General features: G+C 34.4%; 2 protein-coding genes across 4 annotated transcripts; both read right to left on the bottom strand.

Moving 5' to 3' along the window:
* Positions 1-433: 433 nt before the first annotated feature.
* On the bottom strand, positions 434-6099 carry LOC100871636 (scoloptoxin SSD14). Of its 2 annotated transcripts, XM_003690848.4 has the most exons (12): positions 5852-6099; positions 5266-5403; positions 4160-4422; positions 3767-3966; positions 3158-3376; positions 2856-3079; positions 2581-2773; positions 2300-2500; positions 1967-2216; positions 1584-1777; positions 1208-1448; positions 434-950 (listed from the first exon to the last, which is right to left on the bottom strand). In XM_003690848.4, the coding sequence occupies exons 3-12, from the start codon at positions 4187-4189 to the stop codon at positions 687-689; spliced, it is 2016 nt and encodes a 671-aa protein (XP_003690896.2). In that variant the 5' UTR covers positions 4190-4422; positions 5266-5403; positions 5852-6099; the 3' UTR covers positions 434-686. The 2 variants fall into 2 exon arrangements, with proteins under 2 accessions (XP_003690896.2, XP_086765708.1); XM_086909582.1 differs by lacking the exons at positions 3767-3966; positions 4160-4422.
* A 2461-nt stretch (positions 6100-8560) lies between these two features.
* On the bottom strand, positions 8561-17965 carry LOC100869772 (uncharacterized). 2 transcript variants are annotated; one of them, XM_012495143.3, is made up of 9 exons: positions 17735-17965; positions 15183-15379; positions 12641-12778; positions 11940-12246; positions 10924-11172; positions 10564-10795; positions 10268-10501; positions 9822-10102; positions 8561-8975 (listed from the first exon to the last, which is right to left on the bottom strand). In XM_012495143.3, the coding sequence occupies exons 1-9, from the start codon at positions 17834-17836 to the stop codon at positions 8688-8690; spliced, it is 2028 nt and encodes a 675-aa protein (XP_012350597.1). In that variant the 5' UTR covers positions 17837-17965; the 3' UTR covers positions 8561-8687. The 2 variants fall into 2 exon arrangements, with proteins under 2 accessions (XP_012350597.1, XP_086765706.1); XM_086909580.1 differs by lacking the exon at positions 17735-17965 and having other exon boundaries at positions 10924-11105; positions 15183-15519.
* Positions 17966-18796: the final 831 nt, after the last annotated feature.

Genomic DNA, 18796 nt, shown 5'->3' on the forward strand with positions numbered 1-18796 from the left:
TAAAGAAATATTAAAATAACTTTCAAGATTATATTTCATTATTCAGAAAACAATTTTTATTTTAAATTACTATAATATTCTGAATTAGTTGCATAATATTTTTAACTTTTTTTGTAAACACTAATAAATCCTTTTAATGAATCTTGTAAAAAAATATGAGATTCATTGTCATGTAGTTTAGTTGTTACTTAATAGCGGAAACTTTACATATGAATTTCCGCATGGATCGATAGTGGTAGGTAGAATCTTGTTCAGTTCAGTAAAGTTTACTAAAACCTATACTGCAGTTATTCACTCAACTAATCAGAATAATTATGTTATAATTATAACAATATTTTCACCAATAATATAAAATTATATAAAAATTTTATAAAAATTATATAAAAATGAACGATTTTTAAAGTCTATAAAAAAGAATCAGATATAAAAAAAATTACATATATAAAAGTTTTATTGAAGAATTTTAATTTCGCATAAATCAACATATCACAATATATTTTATCATGGAAAATTTCTCTTTAAAAGAAGTTTTATAATTTTATATGTATAACATTATATAATTTTATGATCAAATGTTGAAGAGTTTAATATTGAGAACTCGAACAACATTTATGATCAACTTTAGCAATTTATATATTGGAAGATAGCATTTATGTTTCATTCATAATTATTTATTTTAATAAAGTTTAATCAAGTCCATATACGTCTCCTCCTTTTCGATAGTCCGCATTCGCATATACTGTATTGTTTTTGGTAAAAATGACACAAGCCACACTGCCACGAACTCTATAACGAGAAGTTACGTGCCCAAATTTTTGCAAACTATCAATTACTGGCTTTGGCACGCCGTATTCGTAATTCATCTCTGGTGGGAATAACTGATGGTGTATTCTAGGAGCGTCAACAGCTTCCTTCACCGTTTGATTCATCCATATAATTTTAGCTATTATCTATAGATAAATCATTTTAATAAATATATTTGATAAAATTATTTTGTTAGGATTAAATATTTATAAAATATCATGAAATATAAGAATTGAAAAGACGAAAAAAATAAATCACAGAATGATAAATAAAGCGGTTTAAATTCAATTAAAATAAAACGAAATAATTTCTTTTCATCATATTTTAATTATGTTATTAATCATTAATCGAACGATATTTACGAAATATCCAAAATAATAATAATCAATTGATAAATGCTGACCTGAGAAACTGTTGTGGTAATTTTAGTACCACCAGAAGCACCGATGACCATTCTTACATCGTCATTTGAGTCGACAAGGATTGAAGGTACCATAGAAGACAATGGCCTTTTCCCCGGAGCGATATAATTGTTCGGACTGGGTGGAATTCCAAAGTAACTAATTGTTGACGGTATACCAAAATCGTTCATTGCATTATTTAATAATATTCCGGTGTTTTCGCTGACTACTCCGCTTCCGAAACTAATAAAAACATAATTTTTTTAATTTAATATTGTTCATTTAATTTACTGTGATAGTAATTCTAATTTATTTTTTAAAATTAATTAAAAGAAAATTTTACATAAAAATTTTATAATGTTTGCAAAGTAAACATACTAGAAATTAATAGTACTAGTAGCTGATACTGCATCTCCATTTGAAGCTAATACTGAAACATGGGCAGTTCCATGATCTTTTGCATTACTTATCGTGTGTGCTCCATAATGCGCGGAATCATTCCAAGTTCTATAATCATCTATCATCATTTGTGTTTTTTTCGCATGAATCTTTGATGTCAAGTTCTTTGTTAGCTTAAATAAAATAACATTAAAAATGATATATATTAATGATATTAAAAATTTAATTTTATACTAAATTTTCATATAATAGTATTTCTTTTCAAAAATTTTAGAATATCAATATTTTTTATTTCTAAATTTTTGATAAGCTTCGAAATAACAGAAAATATATTTGTTTATTAAATTGTAGTGTTTACTAACTTCTTTCATATCGACGAATTCTTTATCGCCCATATCATTTCTTAACGCGTAAGCGTATTTAAACGTTTCTATCATTCGATGATATGTAAGAGTAGTTTTATTAAAATCAGCTATGCTATCACGTGTAAAATTAAACCTGTCGAAGATATTTAAAATGTAAGTGAGAATAGCTCCACTCGCAGGCAATCCGACTGTGAATAATTTCATTCCATTAGTGAGATTCGATACAAGAGGCTCATCCCACGTTACTCTAGAAATAATTTAAATGATTAAAATATGCAATTTTTTACAAATTACATTTCATTATTGATAAATAATTTGTATTTTAATCACCTATAATTATTTAAATCTTTCATTGTTATAATACTTCCTTTATCTTGTAAATCTTGTACCAAAAATTTACCCAAAGTTCCATTATAAAATTCTGAAATTCCTTTCTTTGCAATTATCTGCAAAGTTTTGCAAAGTATTTTCGGTTTAATAATTGTTCCCGGTAAATAAAAATCATTCGTTTGTGGATCTACAAATAATTCTCTGAAATGAAAAAAAGCATGTAACTTTTATTGATTTTATAGATAATCATGAAATAATTATGAAAATCACACGACGTTTACTTTAGGACACGATCTTTATAAATATTTTTTGCGTTATATTTGAATCCGTCGTGTTGAATTTTTGTCAAATTATATCCTTTTTCGCATATCTCGATCGAAGGACTGAATAAATCAGCCCATGGTAATTTACCGAAACGTTTATGAGCCTCCCAGTATCCTGCCAATTCCCCAGGAACAGCAATAGCCAATGGACCTAATATATTAATATAAAATTTTTTATTATTTTTTATTTTATTCATTAAGAAAAAGAAACAAATAAGAAAAAATAAATTTACCAAACATCGATGCTTCCTGTGGTTTATCATTATACATTGTAGCATTTGCAGCTAATGGAGCACGATCTCTTGCAGTTAACGTGTAGGCACGCTTAGAAGCTTTATCGTAAATTGTCATGAAAAATCCACCTCCAATGCCCATACTTTGCATATTTACCAGACCATTGCAAATCATTGCCGAAATAGTAGCATCCACTGCTGATCCATTTTTTAATAGAATCATCCTGTGAGAAAAAATGATAAATTTATTAATAATTCAATTGTATATATAATTTAATGTAATATAACACAATTTTACATACTTGCCCACAAGTGCACATGGTGCACCATCTGCACAAACAGCACCATGTTTAAACGTTTTTAATTTACTCCATGAAGGGGGTAATGGTAGTTCCGGGTCGGGTATTTCTTGGATTTTTACATCTCTGGCACCATAAATAGTACAGATTGCTATTATTGCAAGAATCAATGTAGTTAATATTATTCCTGCTATTACAATATTTTTTGTAGTAATGTAGGATCTGAAAATGAGAAAGAAAAGAAATAAAAAAAATAAATTATCTTTTAATTAAGTGTTAAATCAATCTATAAAAAAATAATGATAAAATAAAATTGCAAAATGTTTTTTTTATTTTTTATTCCAGTTGCCAATAGCAGAGTATATTATAGAACATAAAATTTTGTTTGAAAAAAACTTACGAATAAATAAATATCAATGTGAAATCAGATTCATTACAAAGTTTATATGCAATTGTCGATAAAGATAATATTTTGTCCTAATCTGGAATTCTATACGTATAATAAATTTATACATATTAATTTAGAAGATCAAAGTTGTGCGTAGAAGTTGTAAATATTTTATAAAATATTTTATAAATTCGCGCGCGGTGACTTGCGCAAAGCGAACTCACTTGTCAATTCGCAGCCTCGCAAAAAATCCTCTTGCTTTGCTACGATGAGGTGAGTACGAGCGCAATAGCCGAGTTGTTCCGATGTCATCCGAATCGAAGAAATTTTGTTTATCGTTACTATAGTACTGACGATGTTCGTCAGTACTAGCATACGCGGAACTGGTGCTGGATGAGGGTGAGGAAGTCATGTTTTTTCTCTGCTACAAAGAGCAACGATAAAATGTAATGTTAGCGATTTTTTTTATCGACCAACATCGACGATAACTGTTACCAAAACGTCAAACGAACAGTTATCGCCATCTTTGAACGATTCAATTAAACAAATCGTGATGTAACCACAATCACACTCATATACATAAAGTTTCTTTTGTTGGCGCATTATTTAACACTTACTGTTAGAGACAAACGATTTTTGATCACCATTCACATTCACTTTTCTCACACCGACCTCTTTTTCGTTTTATCGAGGACTCTTGATCCATATCGTTCATGTTATCAGAGAAATTTGTTCGTCGAAATTCATACGAAAGATTAACCGCATCGTCCGAAGATGAACAGTACCAGCTGACCGGAGAAAATCAATCTGAGTTTGCGCATTTCTCGCCACTAGTGCAGAATTGTTTCCTGAGTTAACGTCACGTGCACATGTATCATTCCTAATTTGAAAAATTTGACAAGTAAAACAAATAATTGTTGCAATTTTCACATAATTTTATATAATTTTTTTTTTATATAATTGTTGCAACGATTATTTTTTATTTTCGATCCTTCGATATAGTACAAAACATAGATAACGTTTCAAGATAAAGTTTAAATAATTTAATAAGTCAAATGAAATATAACTATTTCATTTAGAGAAAATCATATATAATTCTATATTTATATACATTATCGAATTCTTTAGAAAAATGGTAAACAAAATTATGTTATTGTGTAAACTAAATATTATACAAAATTTAAAAGAAAAATTCTTAAAGATTTCTTAACTGATTATTGTAAAATATATATAAAAGATAGGTTTAGATTATAAAAAATATATAATACTTATTAAATATACAATATTTATTATTCGTTCGTTATATTATAAAATTTTTATGTTGCTTTACGATATGATTTTATTGTTTAAAGAACGATAAAAAGTTTATTTAACCTATTTTGTAATGGTAATCAATATTGGATTTGTTATATCTTATTTATCTTTTCTGTATAATTTTAATTCTATATAATTTACAATTTTCATTCAACTTTTTTAATATAATAGAAAAATTAATTTTATTATAGTAAAGGAGAGGAAAATTTAAAGAAAAGTTTGTGAAAAAACAATATCTTAAATAAAATATCTTTTAAAAAGTAATATTTAGATCGCATATATGGAACTGGGATCAGGATCAAATTAGTATGCAATTGCGATAATTTAATAATTATCATAAGAATATTGTCATTTTATACCAAACAAAATTTTGTGTTAATAATATTTCATATTATTTATTTATGATTACCTTAATATTTTTCGCGTATTCCGCATATCCTGCAAGCTGTTTCTTCTCGGCATTTTCTCCACAAATTCGATACTTTCAGAAGCACTACGTTGCTCAATCGTCATCTGATACAACTCATTTGGTCACTTCGTGGAAAGCCTGAAAATTTAAATTTAAACAACAATAAACAACAAGTGAGATCGTGCATGAGCTCGAACCACGTGTCAAGTGAAGTGACGGGTTTTCATATTTATGAGCAAGATAATCGATTACATAAAAATTGTTCGACACGTATTTGCAATTAGCATCGTAATAACGCGAAAACTGTTTCGCTACGATTGCGTGATCCTAAATACGGATCAATTAGCGATTGAAGCCTATACGTATAGCTTTTCAAACCAAGATTTCCATACCGGTTACAAGCGATCACGAGCTCAATCAAATCTTTAACACGGACATTCCCCCGTTCTTCCTCCGTTATCCCTATCATTAAACGTAATAACAACAACAATCCTCGTTCGTCCCAATTCTAAATCGTTACCCAAGAGAAGAGAATCACCTTTGAAAGATCTTTCATGTTATCGCGAATATATTTCATTATTAATACCTTTCTTCGGAGCACACTCTTCTCTTCACCAAAATATCGATCGAACGATCATCCTACGATCACTTGCGTCGAGTGAGTCGCGCAATTATTCCGCGATCGAACAGATTTCACGAATGAATTTGAATGAAACGAATCAACGATCGAGCGAAACAAATGTTTCGTCACGCGAAAACATCGAACGCGTGTCGCTTCGCAGCAATGTTTCATCGAGCTGTGCCCCGGCCGGATCGTCGGTCGACTGCCGATTTAACTCGCGGCGAAAACGTTTCGAAACGTGTTTGCGGGATACGCCCAAGACAGAGAAGGGATTGTTATTTTTTGCTTGCGCGCAGACCAATTTAATTCCCCTTATTTCCAGATGATAATTTTATAGCGTCTGGTGTAGCAGGTATCTGTCATCTGAAAATTTTTTTCTTTATTTCTACGGATAAATTAATTTCGGCAGTTTAGCTCTTGTTCGTTCCATGAAACGATCCTGTGACGAATTTCTTCGGTTAAATCTGTTACAAGTTGCTCGGCTCGAGTTCCACAACAAAATGTCCAATAATGATTGAGAAAATGTCGGGTTTAATAATCGAGTACCTTATTAAATGACGAACTTTAGCATCCTGTACAATGCACCGTTGTTACGTGAGCACTTGCTAATAACATTAGTATATCGATTTTTTTCTTTCCTTAACAAGCACTTAAAAGTAAAATAAAAAAAGGTAGATTGAATATAAAATATAAGGATGGAGAGGAGAATAATTGTTATCGATGATAATTTCCTGATAATAAAAGACGATCATTTTGATTTAATCTATTACACCTTTTTTATTTATTTTAAATAATTATTGTGTATTTTAGAATTTATTTATCATCGATTTTCAATGGAATGCTACGAATTATCCAAAGAAGAATCAATAGAGATCCGGGGATGGTGTTTTTTTATTTTTTTCTTTTTTTTCAGAATATTTTTCCATTTTATTTGCACTAACGACGTACACTCAAACATCATTTAGATCGCGATATTTTTAATACCATTAACATTAATTTCAACACGCGGTACCTGACAAAAATTTTTCTCGCCTGAATGATGAAATATTTCTGTTCCATGAACAAGAAATTCAACGAACGGCGATATCGCTTCGTTATTTTCTAATTGACGAATCCAAAAGCAAGTAAATACATACACTGGCCTATTACGCAAACTTGCAACATGACAGTGCATCAAGATTTTCGCAGAATCGATCTCACTCTTTGTAACATCGTAATATATTTTTTTCCCGACAACAGGGAAATATCTCGATAGGAAACATCATAAAAAGGAATGTCGATTCTGAATGAAATTTCACGGATATGTTACAAATTAATCGTTTAAATCGAACAACGTTTCATTCTTTTTTTTTTTTTTTTTTTTCCCTAAAATTTTGTTTTCGTGTACAACACTCGTTTACTCCTTAAAAAACAATAAATAAAATTTTCTTCTCCATTTTCAACGATTCTTAAAAATAAGAACATTTTGAACTTGATTTACCCATTCGCGCACGCACATACATACACACCATTAAATTCGTCCATCGTCTACAAAATTCGAAACATCAATTCCAATTAACCACCAACATTTAATATCATTTAACCCTTTAGGTGATTTTGTTTGCTACACCTAATTGCAAATAAATCCACCGTGTCGGTGCAAAGACACGGTGGTTGGCCATTGATTGTACAAATTTGCTAGGTAAAAAGTGTCCGATTCGTCACTCTTTGATAACTCTTGTATCTCTTCTCGTGTATAGTGTATCAACGTAGCTTATCGTTTGCTATCAATAGACTCGCATCAACGACCGCCCACATTAACTGATCTACGCATCAATGATTAAATTTTTTCGATGACTCCCTCTCGCCAACTTCCTCATTCCCATTTACAGTTCCAATCCTCGTAATCATCGTCAGGGATGATTCTTCGAAAGTTTTTCAAAAATTATATCCTGATATCTTATTCTCTAGATATTTATTTTTTTCTATTAATCACTTTCATTTTTCTTGAAAAAAAAAAAAGAAAAAAGAATGAAAAATTATACGTATCCCTGAAGATATCAAATAGAAATATTATCCCATATTAAACTGCAAATGAACGTCAATTTCACACGTTTATTTATTTATTCGATCAAATTATGCCCTAATTTAAACGGTTAAATTAATTTTCATCAATATTTAATATTTGCTCTGTCAAATTTCTGTCTTTTACAAACCCATTAATTAGGAACATCATCAAACTCGATGGGAGAAATTATTGGCCATCACTTCTTAACATTAACACGATGGCAATACTTCTTTAAGTGTCTGTAACTTTTATATATATATATATATACATATACATATATTGCGACGATCAACTTTCTTTTCTTTCCATAAAAGGGATCGAATTTTCCATTTGAGATTTATCCGCGGTGTATTAAATCGGTTTTTCTTGCGATAACCGTAAGAAGACCGCGAATTTTCTCTCGTTAACGTTGCTCTCGTGATTTCCTTCGTTGGAAGTATAAAAATATAATTTCAGGATATGTCGATACATTGCGGCTGAAATATCGAGCATACAGAAACACGACCAACTTCTTCTCCGTGGTTATTGTGTATGGATCACCATTGATCAGGGGCCAATCTGAAAATCGATATTGAATCCTCGAAAGAATAACAGAATCCTTTGATCCAAACTTGGGATAACACCAAGTGGTCTCGAAAGGATTTCGAACACGTTGAGAAATCGGTGTGTCGGATGATACACACCGATACAAAATTATGGAGGAGAAAATGCTAATAAATTAGAAACGGTGAGAAATGACAAGTTCGATGGAACTTAAGACGACGAGGTGAGAAGTGGCCTTCTTTGAGCTGTCTTCTTGCAATCCTGAGGAACGTCCGGTTTGCGAATCGTTTTCGATTTCCGCCTTAATTGGTTGCACTTTTCTGCCTCTGTTTCCTCCTCGATCGTCTCGAAATTATCCTCTTCCATGCTCTTGTCCGCCATTTCCTTCGACTCGATCTCGTCGACGCTGCTCCAACTGTTGTCGCTTTCGCTGTGCTCCCTCTCTTTCTTCCCACCGTTCATCTTTTCCTTCTCTTTCTCCCGACAGCCTCCGTTTTCCTGCGCACATTATTCGTTACGATGAACATTAAGCAATAAGCGGTTAATTTTGTAGAACCAACGCGTGTGAAATTTCAGTATCGTCATCGAGGTGGAAAATTACATCAATGATTGCATTACTTTACATTTATGTGACAATATATATATGCATAATTTGAAATGTTTACGCGTGGGCGATTTGAAATAGAAGTTTAGTTATTAAAATAAATAAAAAAATGTTCGATTGATGTGAATTAAAAGGAAAAGAAAAGACTATACTTGATATACGTATTTTATTCGGATGTCAGAATTTTATTTGAATATTAAAAAGTGGCGAAATAATTTGATGATGAACGAATTGGAAATTATTATTAAAATTATTTAAAATTTTACGAGTGTGCTTAAAGTTAAAAATTATTTCTCGAAACGATGTTCGTAAAAAAAATTTCATCTCGATCTATCTATGTTTATTAGGATTAAATTGTAAGAAGATTCTGCTTATTTCATCAATTACTCAACGCTTCTTTTACATCATCTCTTATAACTAATCAAAAGACTTATATAAGCAATATTAAAAATCTCAGGCATGAAAATAAACAATCGATTTAACAACATTCAAAAACAATGTGAACAAAAACAAACGTTGCCATGGTATGTAAAATAATTTATTAAATAAAATAACCATAATAAAGATTCTTTTCATCTCGTTCTCTTTTTATGATGGAAAACATATCCCGTGGCATGCGCGTTTTAGGATTTTTAAGATGGAGAATACACGTCCAATACACGTGCAATACATTTCATACAAAAAGATGCCTGTATCCGGTTGTGTTGTGACGTCCTTCGGCTCACACACCGCATACTTACCACGGTGGTCAATTTGCTGGGCATGGTCGTGGTGGTTGTGGTGGCCGTCGTGTCCGTGGTATCGCTGCTCTCACTGTTATTGCTGGGTCTGGCGCCAACCAGAAGGGCCCCCTCCTCTAAATTTTTTCCACGAACGAGTCTTCTCGATGCGGACCACATGTCCGATGAACTCTTGGCATTGGCCTTGGCGAGTTTCTGCGCGACGCCAGTCGTCCATACGCTCGCCTCACTGCTGCCCGTGCTGCTGTCGCTTCCGGTACTGCAATGCCGCCATCTTCGTTCTAATCGACACGCATAAGCGAAACTCGTTAATCGTCTCTTTGACGCGATAAATAATAAAAACCTTTTTTTTTTTTTTCAACATCAAAGATATAACGCATCGAGCTTCTTCTCGAAAAATGTCAAGGAAAAAGAAGAAAAAGGAAAAAATATATATATATACGCACTATCACAGGGAAGAGCATTGACTAGAAAAGGTTTCCTCAGCATTGGACTTCCACCATCTTGGCTATCCTCGCTGCACGCTCTGGTTATAAGTATTCTAGGGCTTCTCCTCGGTGTCTCGTTCATCGCTATGGAGCAACCGACGCCCACATCCGCGCCTATGAAGTCGCTTCTGTAGTGAGGGCCCATCAGGCTCGCTGCACTCGCGCTGGACCTCACTAATTTACTGCTTTCACCTGTCATAAATTATAGCCGTGAATTATCGCGCGATGAGGAACAGAAGCCGGCTATTATTAACCTGATTCGGAAGTTGGGACTCGAAGCGTATTACACGAAGCGGCGGGTTGCAATCTGGTTCGATGAAAGCCGAGATTATTGGTGTCGAAGCTGTTTCCGGTTCTGCAGGATCCCAACGCGAGCAGCGCCTCGCTGAGCCTTCGCTGCAACGGCGGGAAAGGGAAGAAAGAGCCGGTTCCGCTTCCGGACGGTCTTCTCGACCCCGCCGCGCTCGGTGTTCGCGCTTGGATCTCCTAAATTAGAAGCCATTGTGATCGACGATCGTCTTTCGAATATTATAAAAAAAGAAGGAAAACACGGAAAATGATTTTTTTTTTCAAACTGTTGGATGGAAATAAATTGAACAAGTTGAATCGATTACTTGTTGCAGCTCCGACTTGGTCGCCTTCTTCCGCCAATAATTCTGCACCGATCGTCTAAGTGTCTGCGATTTTAATCCGTAGAGGAGGCCGTTGATGGGCGGAGAACAGGCGAGGAGAAGGGAAGCCAGCGAAGCGAGTTTCGTATGGTTGTAGAGATACTGCCGATTGCCAACGTCGCAAACTTCCCAAAGAATCAGTCCGCAATAGGGGAAATAAAGCAAGTAAAGAGAGCCGACTAGTTGCATCACCTAGAAATTCAATGGTAGCCTCGATACGGTACGCCACGTGGGGACAATTTTAATCACAATTCAATCGAGGGTGTAACGAGCGGGGTATTGACAAATAAAGGAAGGGAAAACTCATTATTAGATGGAATTATATTATTAATCCGCTATAATTAATTAATCGATCGTCAAAGAGTGCGGCGCGGTATTATTGCACGATAAGATTAATGCGTCGTTTTACGATGTTTGTCGTTCGAATTGGCAAATTGAAAATAATGCGGCAATTTATCGGAAAGTGGAAACGTTGATATTTGATCGAAAGTAAAATTTTCAAATAATTGAATTTCGAAACGGTGTCAATGTATATTCGTTGTATCTTTCTCTGAAAAAAAGCTATCGCAATATATTTGAAGAGGTATATGAAATACACTCGTTCTACGTAAATATTTAATATTATTTATATCACGTTAATTTATCGAATCGAGGCGAAAAATTATCACGTTTCTTGCTTAAAAACGCTTAGAAACGACTCTAAAAATCTAAGTAACAATAAAAAATCAACAAGAAAAAAAAAAAAAAAAGAAGCAACGCCGAATTCGAAAGAAATTAAAACTTCCCCCGAAAAACGGCCAATCGATATCGCTCTCTCAAAATTGCTGCATTATCTCGCGACCCGTTCCATGGAAATTACCCACCTCCGGATATCTATTCCACGCGTTGATATCACGCGATATCGCGAAAATTATGGAGCGCAAACGAAAATTAGGGAGAAGATGTGGTTATGTACAAACCGTTTTGGCCGCGCTGTGAAATCGGGGCGGGCTGACGACCGAAGGCGCCGTGACAGTGGGTACGAAAAACGGGTTCCGCTGATGGGTGATGGTCGCCTGCGCGCTCAACGTCACCTCGTAAATCGCGCTGGCGATTCGGTGCCTGTGGTAACGGGCGATCCCGAGCACGCGCAAATTGCACACGGTTACGAGGACCGCGGGCAGAGCCAGGCCCAGGATCGCGTAAACGGCCCCGTAGAGGGCCGCGGCCAAGCCCCACGAGTCGTTGCCGAAGTCTGGCGCGCAGCAACCGAGGCCCGGGCTGTATCTGTGGCAACGATCATCCTTTCGTGAGATTCTCTGGATTTCTTCTCTTGTCTGAAGGATTCTTTTCTGGAGGGGCTTTTGTGAAGGAGATCTGGGGTTTAGGATGGAGGCGATGAATTTCTGCATCTGAAATTCCATGCATTTCGTATTTTTTTGTTCCCTCGTTGAGAAAATCATTATTCGTGAACGTCTTCGACGATTTCAAAAGTAAGAGAATCTAATTAATCCCAGCCTTGACACGCTAACGAGCAGCGCAAACGCGGGTGAGATATTGCTTTCGATTCATCGCGCAGCTCGGCTTTCTCGAACAATGAAAAAATCTTCGTTCTTGACAAAATCTATTATATCCGTAAGAAAAGAAATGAAATGTACAAATTTACGATTGATAGACGAACCTGTAAGGTGGTACCAGGCCCCAGAAGGGCAGCACGCACAAGAGCAATGCCCCTGTCCAAGATGCAGCTAGGCCGACTGCAACGCGTCGAGGTGATACCAATGCGGCGTAATGCAGGGGTGCCGCGATCGCGTAATATCTGCGCAAAAGATAACGTCGTTAAGCTTGATTTATATCATCCTTTAAGGTGATGCAATACGATATCCAAATATTCAAATGAAGATACTTTTCGAATTTATGCACCTCCTAACAATTTAGTTAGTAATCAAGAACAATTTGTCAATTTGTCATCGATATATCCGATCGAAGAACTTTTGTTGATTCAGTGGCTGAGTCAATTTAGTGGATGATATCAGATCGATATTTTTTGTTTCATAATTCACTCCTAACAAGGGTATTTGTGAAAACTGTCGCTCTTTACGAAGTAAGTCTCCTTGTGGCAAATTTTTCCAAGGAAAGAAAATTCCTCGACGACGTTCGAAATCGAATCGAATCTTTTCACAGCCGTGTCACAACTTGTGACGCGAATACTTTTAAACGGTTGTTCCGGAATTACCGGAATGCACGAGTGAATAATGAAAAAGTAGGTGGCAAATAGGATGGAAGAGAAGAGGTCACGACACTGTCGAAAAGGAATGCGATTCGGTTTAAACTGGCGTGGGCCGTGAATAAAATATCGAGCATGTTCGATCGGCTTGAAATCGGGCACCCACGATATTTCCAAGTGATGAAGGAGATACGTGTCACATTATATTTTTATCTGCGTAACTCTCTTCGGCTCCTGTTTCTCTTTACTTCTTCACGAGCGTGATAAATATTTGTTAAAGGAACGTGACTTTATATATGTATGGAAATCAACCTTGTTATAACTTCCATATGATTTATTTTCCTTTTCTTTTTTAATTTTGTATATTTCACACAAAATCCTGTATGAACGAATCGAAAAGTATTTAAAAAAAAAATGTCTGAAATTCATGGATATAAAGATAAATAAATTAGTGAAAATCGTTTTAAGGTAAAATTGAAAAGGATCAAAGGATCGGTTGAAAGTCAATGTGATTACGTGAAAATTAAAATGGATGATCGATATCGATTAAAGAGGATAAATAAATTTTCATATATACTAAGATAATAATTAAGAAACAATTCATGGTTTTAAATGTGTAACAACATAAAGAATTAAAAATCAGAATTATCCTATTAATACAGAGTAATAATATATTTCAATGTTTGTATATTAAGAGTTGTCTAATTTACATAAATTTAAATACGGGTTCATGGGTTACGTTGATATATTCGCGTATATATTTTAATTCATGTACATTTTATCATTATCCGATTATTTAAGTATACATGTTTCCTCGAAAAATTTTACGGAATATAAATATATTCCGATAAATTTTTTTAAATTAACTTATAACAAATTTTTCTTAGCAAAATTTATTCGATCGAATCTTTAACAATTTTTTCATACAAATATTTCAATACCAAATATGCTTTATACCTGAGGCATATTTGCTGTATGCGAAATAGTCATGCATTAAAGATGAATTAAATTATTACACGAATTAAATTACAAATAGGATAACAAATCTAGTGGCAATATATCTATTTTATACGTATATACGAATTAGCTTTCTCCTAATTTGAAAGATACAAAGAAGACGATCGATCTTTTCTCTCATCATTTCAAAGAATATAACAAATCTTACGAACAAATAAAACGAGAAACCATTCATTAAACGTAAAAAAATAAAATTGAATTGATTCGCAAGCAGTAAAAAAATTTATCTTATTGCTTTCAACTTTATCCCTCCGTTCGATCACAAACGCTTGTCGAATAACGTCATCTCTCGCATCATCGAAATTTTTATTAACATTCCGCGCTGACGAGAAGGGCTAAAATGGCGCGATAAAACTGGCCCTTCGACCGCTGTTCATCATTATCGATAAAAGGTGCATAGTCGAGATATCGTGCCGTTTACACGTTTCTAGGGTGTAATTTGAAGGAGTATTGGCTCTTTCTCTTCCTCTGGAGAATCGTAGATATGAGAAGAGGCATGAGACGGTACGACGTCGAAAGGTTTCCGATTGAATCGAAGATCTGGTCTCGGGCAAAGAGATATCGGGGGTGGAAACCCATCTATTGACATCTTACGTTGAAAAGCTTTGTACCACGTAAGAATAGTTGAACGCCACCGAATCGAACTCAATTTTTCTACCGTGTATTACGAGGGATAAAAGACTTCCTATCTCCACCATTTTGTAGCCGAAAAATGGCTGTAGACACTACTGAACGACGAATCGATGAACGATTGTTTGCATTGTCTATTTGATTGCCGAATTTTTGTTCGATGTTTCCCTAAAAAAGAATATTATATTTTTATCTAAAACAATACAAATTAAACATGAAACGTTTCGTTTCGTCGAATTATTACTTTTATCCCCAATTCTATTTCAATTCTTTCTTTTTTTTTTTTTTTTCCAATTCGAAATAACAAACGGAATTCGAAATTTACAAAATTCAATCTATAAAAGCTTACCTGTCGCAATTCAATCCAGTCACGGTCCAGAGAGCGACCGGATGTAAGAGAGCCAAAAGGAAACCGTGTAGGACGCACCAGGTGCCGGCGATTGGCCAGGAACCAGTGGTAAAGATCAGTAATATGAGGCACACAGCCGCCTCCACCGCGCCCAAGTGTATCAACAACAAAGTATTGGCGGTTTGTTGCTGCTGCGTCTGCGGACATCGGTCGCGATACACGAGGTTAACTTGTTAAATAAACTTTTCTTGGAACGATCAAAACTTCCCCTACACCGTGCAATCTTAATTTCCAGCTGGGATCTTGTAATTTAAACTTTTCCGCTGTTGGCGCCTGATCTTTCCCTCTTTTTCTCTCTTCCTCTATCTGTCTCTTTCTCTTTCTTAAATTCCTTCGTCGACTTTTCTACATTGTGGAGAGAAATAACTATGGCGGATTAAAAGATGAATTTAAACATCATTGTCCTTATTCCAGCGTTTGCGTAAATTTAAATTGCGTATTTAAATTGATTTAATATTTGTTAAATACGAAATTTCTTTTATTCTTTTCTTCTATTCCGAATAGAATTCGTGGAAATCGAATAAATTTGGAGGATTTGCAAATATTGTTTTTTATTCGCGTTTATTTTATCGTGTTATGTTAGATGGAAATAATTTTACAGATGATAAGAAGAACGCGGGGAAGATAAAGTATGGAATAGAGTGTGAAATCTTAAAAAATATGGAATATAAAAAAAAAATGTACGAAATATAAAAATATGAAATATAAGAAAGGATGTTATGAAATATCGTGAGATCCAAGCATCCATATAAAACAAAGTGAAGTAATAACATCAAGAAATCAAGAGGGCGCGTTTTCAAAGAGCATCGGCTTTTCCCGATCGAAATCCCTCGAGGATTCATCATTTCTCCTCGATCTTTTCAGATATAAAATGTAGAAATACAAGAAATTCAATTTAACAAATTTTTTTGTCATAATTTCATCGACGAACGAACTTTTATCGAGACCAATTGTTACATAGTTGTGCATACAAATTAAGAATAAAAAAAAAAAAAAAAGGAAAAAAGAAACGTAACAAACGATTCGAAGCTTTTGGCTTGACAATGTGCCATATTTGAAACGTATTCAGGTGAAACAACTCGGTAAATCGTGTGAGTCTCGAAGAAAAAGAACGCATTTCACGCGACCTAGTTCGCCGACTGTCATTCAACGTAGTCCGGCCTTCGATATTATATCGAAAAGCATGCGATCTCTTGCAACCTCGTGCGGCGGGTCAACCTCTGTGTTGTTCAAACTGCCATGGTCAGTCAGCGGCACCCACTAAAATGGATCGCGTAAAAGCATAAGGCTATTTTCAGGCTGCGGCCATTTTCCTTCCGCGGGGAAGGTTTCATTTCTTCGCCGAGAAATGTGTCATGCTTGCGAAAGGAGTGGCCCTCTCTTTTTCCATCCAAAGAAAGCCGTTTTAAAAGGCGGGATTAGACGCACGAGCGGAAAAATCTCGCGAATCAGTTCCTTCGAAAGGAATCTTAACCCTCTCGTATTCTGGAATGGCATGAAAAGGATTCTACTAAAAAAAAAAAAAAAAAAAAAAGCCCTCAGAGAGCTTTTGTAACGGGATAAAGCAAGATGGAGTTAGTTATCCTTCTTTCTTTGCGTGCGAACAATTTAAAAAGCTACATTTTTACTATGGATAAAATTGGGATTTCACGTTGTTGCGTAATTCAGTTTATCGAGGGATGCATTTTTTTTCTCTTTCTAAATTTTTGAAAGGCTATAAGAAATATTAATTGTTAACAGGATCTCGAAGAAATAATTATCTTATATATTTCTGCAAATTTTTTTTATTTCTCAATTATTATTTTTAATTTGTTTTTTTATTTTTTGGTTAAACTCAACCGATACTATAATTCCTTCGATTCTATTCTATAAAGTTTTCAATTCATCGAGGAACCGGATTTTTCCAATTCGAATAGAAATTCATTGATATTCATTGATATCAAAACGTGAAGCTAGTAAATTTCTCGATTTATCGTACAGCATTTCATACGCTATCAAACTTCATTGTGTGCCCTTTGTCTCCGATAACACGGCCATCAAGAAAGACCGATAGCCTATTGAATAATTCCCCGAATGATCTATTGTCTATTGCAAACAGCCACCCTCTTTTCCCTCAAGAATTCCAACTTTTAAATATTTCAAAAATCTGTAAATAATTTAAATTTCTCGTTTCGTTTAAATCGCTTCGAAAATCCAATGGAACTCTTTATGGAAAAATAAATGAAAAACGTAGAATATTTCAATTTTTCTTAGAAATTAATGTTTTTGAAAAATTTAAATAATAGAGTAAAAAAAAAAGAAAAAATCTCTATTGAAATTAAGCGAAATCAAATGAAATGAAGAATCGTCGAGTGAAGAACACGATTGTAGAACGATTTTATTATTTATTCGTCGCACAAAGAGATAATACGAAAGATTACTTTCACATTCTCGCGCTACTTGCAACACATACATAGATCGATAAATTATTTATCATTTTTTTTTTCATTCACCTGTTTACCCAGCCCGAGAACCACGAGGAGTACGTAACCGTTTAGGAAAAGACCCAAAGCAGAAACGAGGACGAGAGGGACGCCAAAGGCCCAAGGGACCATTCCTCTTCCTCCCGCGTGGTTTGATCCTCTTCGAAGATGGTTGCCCTCGGTGAATGGAGCTCGATCGTCGACTGCTCAAGTGTCGTACCTTTGATTCACGGCCGCGATGCGAGGCCCCGTGATGGCGGCTGCATCTGAAACATCTGACACCACGATGTTGTTGTATCGATCGAATTAAGTCGCGGTTAATGCATTCATTAATTAATTATGTTGTGAGTATCCATCCCGATTTCACGTTTGAATTATAATAATTCGATTGATTTAATAATATGCTCAATGGTATATGATATTGAATCGTGCGGAAACTTTGTAAAACTTGATTTTGCATCGATCCGAATTTTGGTTAAATCGCGTAAGGAATAGAAGAATGATGAATTTTTGATTTTAGAATTTTATCTTATTTCTTTTTTCTTTTCTCTTTTTACGTTTCCTCTATTTCTCGATACAGTATAGATTATTTCCAATTTAATTAGATTTTCATATCGTTTCGTCACCATTAAGAAATCCAGCACGAATTATTCGAGCAGCCTGATACGTAATTTTGGCGGCGAAACGCAAAATGGGATTGGACGGGATATTAGAGAAACGACTGTGTGCGAATGACTATCGAGTTTTTGGGCTAATTTGAACGTTAATTATTCAACGACCGATTTGATGCCGGAATTATGCGATTGCGCTTCCTCCCTGTTCTTCGAGGATACACGACCAACCTGTGTCAATTCTGAATTGTTAATCAATTGGTGTTTTCCCTCGGATCAAATGATAATCTTTCGCATAATGAAAAGTATCATCAGTGTTGTTTGAGATACAGTTTGAAGACTAGAATTTATATTGTTTTTCAAACTTTAAAAGAATTAAAGAAAAAAAAAAAAAAAATAGATTCGTTTGAACGATCTTCGAAAGGAAGATCGAGAACATTGGTAAAAAGTTATTCGTGGGAATTTTGTCGCGGATAAAAAA

This window comes from Apis florea, unplaced genomic scaffold (genome assembly GCF_048593485.1).
Source record: "Apis florea isolate Af1SG1 unplaced genomic scaffold, ASM4859348v1 contig_3158_pilon, whole genome shotgun sequence".
NCBI classification, from domain to species: Eukaryota; Metazoa; Arthropoda; class Insecta; order Hymenoptera; family Apidae; genus Apis; species Apis florea.